The 8090-nt window shown below is 34.4% G+C and overlaps 1 protein-coding gene across 1 annotated transcript; it reads left to right on the forward strand.

The window, feature by feature from the left end:
• Positions 2440-6936, forward strand: LOC105168430 (F-box only protein 6). The gene is made up of 2 exons (XM_011088512.2): positions 2440-2632; positions 5360-6936. The coding sequence occupies exons 1-2, from the start codon at positions 2478-2480 to the stop codon at positions 6609-6611; spliced, it is 1407 nt and encodes a 468-aa protein (XP_011086814.1). The 5' UTR covers positions 2440-2477; the 3' UTR covers positions 6612-6936.

An 8090-nucleotide genomic window follows, 5' to 3' on the forward strand; every position in this document is an offset into this window, starting at 1 on the left:
GAGTTAGCGTTCATAATAAATGATATTTGTGTTAAAATAGGAGTTCGTTTAAATTTGCTATTAGACCTAACGAATCGAACTCGACCATTTAATTTTGATTGATTCATATTTTATTCACCTACAATCGATTAACTATACCCCCTACAATCCACTTGTAATATTGAAATTTACATCATTTTCTAATTTGTGTATATAAAAGAAAACCCCCTAAAAATACTAATTAGGAAAATAAAAAAGAAAAAACAAGCAATACAACCCCTAAGTTTTGACAAATAAAAAAGGGCAACAGGAGCCTTTGCCGCGGGAGGCCATGAGCTTTTCATTCCAAAAATACAGCATTGGGTGTGCCAATTATCAATAGTTTATTAAGTACAAAAGAGTAAAGTAACCACATCTCGCTAACAAAATGAATTTGGACAAATATATCCTAAAAGATAATTATACTGACACCTCATGAGACCAGACTAATTATATAAAGATCCCGTATTTTATATATAATTACAAGATAAACCTTTCAGTGTAATGGGCCTCACGAGCCCTTTACGTAAATAATTTTTCTCCTGGAGGTGTTCATGTAAATTGAAATTACAACATCAAGGGATTTACGTACTTATAATTTTACAAAATGCAATGTTTGTATAACTAACCTAAACTCAAAGGGAATCAATATAATCTATACCATATAAAAAAGAAAGGTCGTCCACACTTACAAACGTCTGTTAATAATATTACTGCACTAATTTTTTGTAACATCAAAAGTCCATGTCATCTGATAAGATGACTAACTTAATTAACTTTTAAAATTTTATATTAACTGATAAATTAATTTTTATTTTATTTTTTTTAATGTAATGCATCGATGTATATATTTTATTTTTGTATAATATATTTTAAAATATATAATTATTACATGTACGTAAAAACAACGTGCCACAACGGCTAATTTACCCTAAACAGAATGACTATTTCACTAAGTTTTCAGTCATGCACTTTTAAGATTGATAAAATAATATTTAAGAAAATATCAGCTTGATTAGTTTTTTTCTTTAATCACATGTATTTATCTATACTATATATATAAAAAAAAGTTCTCCACGCTCACAAACAGCGATTAATGACACAACTGTACTAATTTTTTGCAACATAAAAAATTCCTTGAAATATTAAAAGGTTGGTGAAGATGCAGGTGGGCTTCCATGAGCTGATTGAAAATACTACCAAACTAAGTACACCTTTTTGTATTCTAATCGCGTTCGAGTAACGAACAAATCATTTTATTATTTTTATAAATAAAAATAGAAAATTATTATTATTTAAAAAATAATATTTATATGATTATATCGATATCTCACAAGTAAATTGAGTAACATATCTGTTCAATTAATACATCAATATAATTTGAAAATATGAAATAAACTACGATAAATCCACATAAAATGTTACCAATCAATATATTAATATAACTGAGAATAATAAAATAATTTACAATAAAAACACATAAAATGAAATAAATATTCACATAGAGTGAGATAGATACACACATATCTGGTGGGACTCGAACTCTTGATTTCAAACTTATTCATGGGATCTCAACCTTATAGACATCATGGTAATATTCTGAGTTGTATTTACCATTTAATATTCTGATTGAAACTATTTGAAATAATTTCTCTAAATTTTTTGCTCGAATCGAAATCTGTCCTTCTGATGCGTATTAAGGTTGAGTAGCATCATATAAATCGAAAAATCATTTGCATATTCTAAGTTTATCGAAGAACTACCCTACAAAATAAGACTAACCTGACACAGTAAGATGTATTTTCAGAATAAAACTGTAAGGTTAGCACTTCAATTATTTGAGGGTTGTGCATAAATAAATTTTTTAATTGTATTACGTGAAAAAGATCATAATTTAAAATGGCACAAATACTGAAAGAGTTATTTAAAATAAAAATAATGATATTTTGATATTTCGTACAATTTGGTAATCTAAAATTAAAAAATTGAAATCGTACTGAAATTAAAATTTTTATAAAAATTAAAAAGATTTTGAGATGGGTTAAATTTTATTGATTTAATTAATTTATGGAAATGTGAACATCTCTAAAGCGAGCGATTTTATTTCAATGATAAAAGAAAAAAAAAAAGGAAGAGGGGCAATTTAGGAAAGAAAGGGAACAAAAATATGAATGGATTAGGAGAAAGAAAGAAAGAAAGGGGGACAAAAGTTTGCGTACACGGTCAATACTACTCATTGATCGTATGGCCCGGATGACGTGTGAGAATTTGATTGGCTGAAATACAACACAAAGCAAAATACAAATGAACCACCCCACCCCCTCCATCAGACAGAACCCACCCACACACACATACATACAACCTATAGATATATATATATAGAGAGAGAGAGAGAGTGAGGGTTGGTGGGGAGGGGTGAAGGGGGTGGGTTGGGGGGGAGAAGTGTAGTTATGGAGTGAATGATGGAAGGGGTGGCCATGCTAAGGCAACTTATTGGACAATTACAAGAGGTTTTGGAACTCTACGGTTCTCCTCCTCCTCATACGGTTCCTTCCAATTACTTCATTCAGTTGCAAGCTCAACCACAGCCCGAGTCGCAGCAGCATCCCCTCAGGTCCCTGATTAGTCTCTTTCCTTTCCTTTTTCTTTCTTTGTATTTTTAAGTTTCTTCTATTTATTTTTGGTCTGATTCTTTCTAGGTTTAAGGTGTTGTTGTGTGTGGATCAGGGTTCTGATTTTTGGATGTTTGTGTTGGGGGATTTGGGTTTTTTAGGTGTTAATTTCTGGAGGAAGAGATTTGATTTTTACCTTTAGTGTCAGCTCAAGATATCCCTGTATTTATCGTGCCTTAGTTTTTGGGATGTTTGTATGTTTAAATGGGAAGGATTGTGGGGGTAGAATTGCTAATTGTTTGAGGTTTCATACTCTTTTCTTCTATGCCAAAAGTTAAATTTCTGTAAGCTGGGTGGAATTTTTTTGACTTGGTGGAAGGTAATGAACTGTTCATAAGAATTTCATGGGTAATGTGTTCTGTTAGCCTTACATGAAATAACCCAGTCCAGCTCAATAGCTCCCAATTTCAGAAGATTATGGTTCTCTTTCCTGAAAGTTATTTGTTTATGTTCTACAGTCCAACATGTTGGTTTTCTTTGATTTTCCTCTTGTCAATATCTTGTTTAATTTATGGAACGCTGGAAATTTACTTGATAATAAATAGGAGCTGTACCCTTGGCTAGGCAGAATTAGTGCCACTGACAGTTGTGAAACATTATTTGGTATCAGTAGGTGTATTGAACGGTCATACATGGCATCGGCTGTGTTATCTTTGCATTTAATGATATTATGAGGTTATATTTGGTTCATTGATGAGTCACGTGTGTTAAATGCATATGGTAAAGTTGCTATTTGGTATATTGGAATTTGGATGCTACTCATGCTTATGTGCTTTTATCTGTGTATTATTCACATATATTTAACAATTAAGGTGAATGGCAGATGCTGATCTCTGCAGTTAATCATAGTATGTTTAGACTTTCAACGTGAAAGAAAGCTTTTAGTTCTTTTCTGGTTGCATGGTGAAGTGGAGTTTTAGACTTGAAGACATGCAATTCTTTTACTTATGAAAGATGATATCTGCTAATTTCTGCACGTTTAATACTTTTGGGGACATTCTAGAGAATTTACATATTGAAATTGATGTTGGAGTTGATGCAAGATTAAGATTGAAGTTCAGTTCAGGAGGCTCACTTTCAGCATTAGGATTTCTTTGGGTTGGTTTTCCAAATATTGCATCTTTAGAGCCACTTAAGTTCAGGATGTCTCTTAATGATTTTGCACTCATGGTTATAAAATGAAAGAAGAAGAATGAAGGATGGATGTTATTACCACTTATGGTTTAACAGAATCAATATTACAGAAGTTGGAACCAGCAATCTTGCCATCAATACTACGGAATTGAGCGAAAGAAATGATATTCCAAAAGCATGATGCTTGATATGGATTCCATCTTGGGTGTGAAAGCTAAACTGTGACTTATTTCTTTTTGTAGTTTATGTATTTTTTCTTATAACAATCTTTGTTGGTCGCTTGGTCCTTTATTAAAATTCGAGGAGAATTGAGGAATTTTATTCTAAATTGCTATGGTCTTTGATCTTCAAAGACCTCTCTCTACATATGGAAAACTTGTTTATTTCTTATGTTTCCGATAATTTCATTCCACTACCAATTTAGACTCTCACATGCCAAGATTGGTTAAGCAAAAGTGGTTGCTATTTGCATGTATCTTAAAATGACACGGAAGCTTGTGACAACTTGTATTGTATTGAAGAAAGAATTCTTTTCCCCTACTTTTTTTGGTTTCTTTCTTTGCTTTTCTCCTCCTGTTTTTTCTTTTTTCTTTCTTTCTTTTAATTTGTTTTTGGGCATGGAATGAAGATGTGACTCCTGAGTCCCGAGTCCGCAGAAATTTGATATCCTATGGTAACTATTATTCTATACATTTTACAGAATTTCTTTTCCTTTTTGGCTCAGACTCACAAAAGCAAACATAGAGTAATTTACTAGATCTAGTTGTTTGTTGTCTGAATGCTTTGGGAGAGACTCTTCTGTCTTCCTGGTGTGCATTCATGAAAGAATTTGTTTCTTCCTCACACGTTCATGAACAATAATTCATCAGGTTCCACCTCTTTAGAAAGGGAAAGAACAGGAAGTTTGGTTTGAAGTTCTGAAGTGTTTAAGTTTATTACAGTCTCTTTTTCCATTTTACTGTTTGCTTTCTGCCGAAGTTGTCGTAAGACAACTTCCACTTCCTGACATGGAGTTTTTCTGATTATCCACCATCGTGAATAATATTATTTCTGGAAGAGTGCCTTACTCTGTAGATAAAATGTAGTTTTCTGCATGATCATTTTGCCCACTATTTTTAGCAGAAATGTCTTTGTGCAGAAAAATGTCAACTGAAGTCTTTCTACAATGCTTATCTGATTTTGGTTACATGAACTAAATATTTTCAGTACATACTTTTGAATATTTCTTCATTCTTCAGTGGGGAGATAGTTATTTGTATTGAATATTCTCTCTCTCTCTTTTGCACTTTGGTTGAGTTCTGTTGATTTTCCCTGGCTGTAATAGGGCTCTAGCCTGAATGAGACTATCGAGAGAGTTGGTGTAAAGTACATACAGACTATAGTATTAGTAACATAAATATATGTACATATATGCATGTATATATATGGAGACAGAAATAGAGAAGACTATGGTTTTGAAAGATTAAATTCCATCAACTTGTTTCTTTTCGTTTTACAAACTTTTAGCATCTGAAGATACTTCGGTTATTCTGCAGATGGTGCCTTTTCAATCTTGAAGGACGCTCGTTGGAAGATAGTTGCTGTAATATCATAATGACTGCTGGTAAATCCAAAAATCTGAAAATGCTGGAACCTGGTAAACCTCCGCCAACAAAGAAAGCTCGAAAGGAGCGCAATCAAGGCAAAGCAACTACCACTATGAACTTGACCGAAAACATGGAACAGCATATCTGGAAGGAATTTCCAGAAGACCTCTTTGAAGCTGTGATAGCAAGACTCCCGATAGCAACATTCTTCCGTTTCCGTTCAGTTTGCCGGAAGTGGAATTCATTGCTGACGTCCCAGAGTTTCTCCCAGCAATGTGCTGAAGTGAACCAGCAAAAGCAGACTTGGTTTTACACTATCACTCATGAAAACATCAACACAGGAGCAATGTATGATCCGTCGTCGAAGAAATGGCACCATCCAACAGTTCCTGCCTTGCCAACAAAACTGATAGTCTTGCCAGTGGCATCAGCAGGGGGTCTCATCTGCTTTCTTGATATCGGACACAGAAGCTTCTATGTCTGTAATCCTCTGACAAGATCCTTCAGGGAGTTGCCTGCTAGGTCTGTTAAGGTCTGGTCCCGTGTGGCTGTTGGGATGACTCTGAACGGGAAGTCTTCCATCTCTGGGTATAAGATCCTTTGGGTTGGTTGCGAGGGGGAATATGAAGTCTACGATTCCAAAAACAACTCTTGGACTCGTCCAGGAAGCATGCCCTCGAATATCAAGCTTCCACTTGCACTAAACTTCAGGTCTCAGGCCGTCTCTGTCGAGGGGACGCTCTATTTCATGCGTTCGGACCCAGATGGGCTTCTGTCCTACGACACGGAAAACGGGATCTGGAAACAGTTTGCAATCCCGGGCCCTCCACATCTAAGTGATCTCACATTGGCTGAGTGTGGGGGGCGGATCATGCTCGTGGGGCTGCTGACCAAGAATGCAGCCACATGCGTCTGCATATGGGAGCTGCAAAAGATGACCCTACTGTGGAAGGAGGTTGACAGAATGCCAAACATATGGTGCTTGGAATTTTACGGAAAGCACGTCAGGATGACTTGTCTGGGCAACAAAGGCTTGCTCATGCTGTCACTGAGATCAAGACAGATGAATCGGCTCGTTACATACGACTTATCAAGCAGGGAGTGGCTTAAGGTCCCTGGTTGTGTTCTTCCACGTGGGAGAAAGAGACAATGGATTGCATGTGGCACTGCATTTCACCCTTGTTTGACGGCGCTGGCTTAGTTTTGCCTTGACTCAAAGTCCGCACAGCATGTCGATGTTAACAGTATGTAATCTCAGATGGCTGCAATTGAGCTCTCCACAGCTCGATTTTGCTTTCGAATGATGAAGACCACCTCGGAGCAGGCGAAAACGGTACCTTTTCTTTTCTCTTGTATAACCATCAAACATTGAATTTGTGATCCGGGGAACAATTTGTATGGCTTCGTGTTTTCAGTTAGCTGGCTTGTGAAGGATATCCAAAGCTCTAATCTCCATTCAAATAATCACTGTACATTCCTTTTCATTAAGGATATTCCTCGTACTATCTGCCATTTTCTAATGTTCATCTCTTGGACCTTGAATTCGTAGATAATAACTTAATTAAAATATAAAGCACAAAATTACATTTTTTTCCAAAGAAAATAATTTTTCCAATGTATTTTTTCATTAAAATCTAATAATGGAAGTATTAATACTCATAGATGATCCATGTAAAAAACCCAACAGGGTATTAGTTTTTTGTAGTAGAATTTTAATAAACGTGTTTAATCTTTTTCTGGGACTTATTATATAGTCATAACCGTGTAACATTTTATAGGTTTTCTTGAAAAATTCTAGGGAGAATCAATTTACACTCCTGCCCTATTGTTGATCTACACAAATTATTCATATTTTCATGGGTACTTACACAAATTACTTATAGCAATGTTTTCCGCCCATGAATAAATTTTAAAATATCACACTTCTCCTATCGGAAAAAACTTTAAAAAAATGGGTTAAATTATTTTATAGTATGACATTTTTGCCCTCTAGCTATGGGAAGTTATGCTAATGTAATGATGTTAATGTTTTTTTGTCAATATATGTGTACGTTTTAAAAAATAGAATAATTTGTGTAAACGAATAACTCCCAAAATCGTACAGACATCTCAAGAAGGTTGCTTCCGTCCTTGCCATTAAAGCATATTTTGTGTTAAGAAGGAGGAAGGAGGGGGGGGGGGAGCGGCTTTTCTGATCTCCTTTACATATTATTATGCAAGAAAACCACTACATCTATGTATGAAGAATTTCAAAATTTTGGTGTATTTTACATATTCATATTTCAAATTAAACAATTGTATTTAATACAAATAATGTTTGACAAACAAATCCAATGTTAGTCGAAATTTGTTGACATCAACTTAGAAGATGCATTAAAAATCATTGTTATTTTTTAAGTTGATTCATTCAATGGTTTGACAATTATATAAATCCCCTCAAGTTTATTAAAGGATATACATATGAAATAACTTTTAAAAAGGTAATTGTAAGAGAAGTGTAACTTGACAAACCTCAAATGACATTTGTGTAATTTGACTAAAAGATAAAAGACTGATCCTATTAAACATGAATGAGTTTAACTCCTCAAATATGAGGACTCCAACATATAATTGAACCGAACCTCGTAGCAAATTAGCATAACTCTTAAAAAGGGTAAGATAGAATTTTTTTTCAGAGTCA

Source organism: Sesamum indicum, linkage group LG8 (assembly GCF_000512975.1).
Source record: "Sesamum indicum cultivar Zhongzhi No. 13 linkage group LG8, S_indicum_v1.0, whole genome shotgun sequence".
Lineage (NCBI taxonomy): Eukaryota > Viridiplantae > Streptophyta > Magnoliopsida > Lamiales > Pedaliaceae > Sesamum > Sesamum indicum.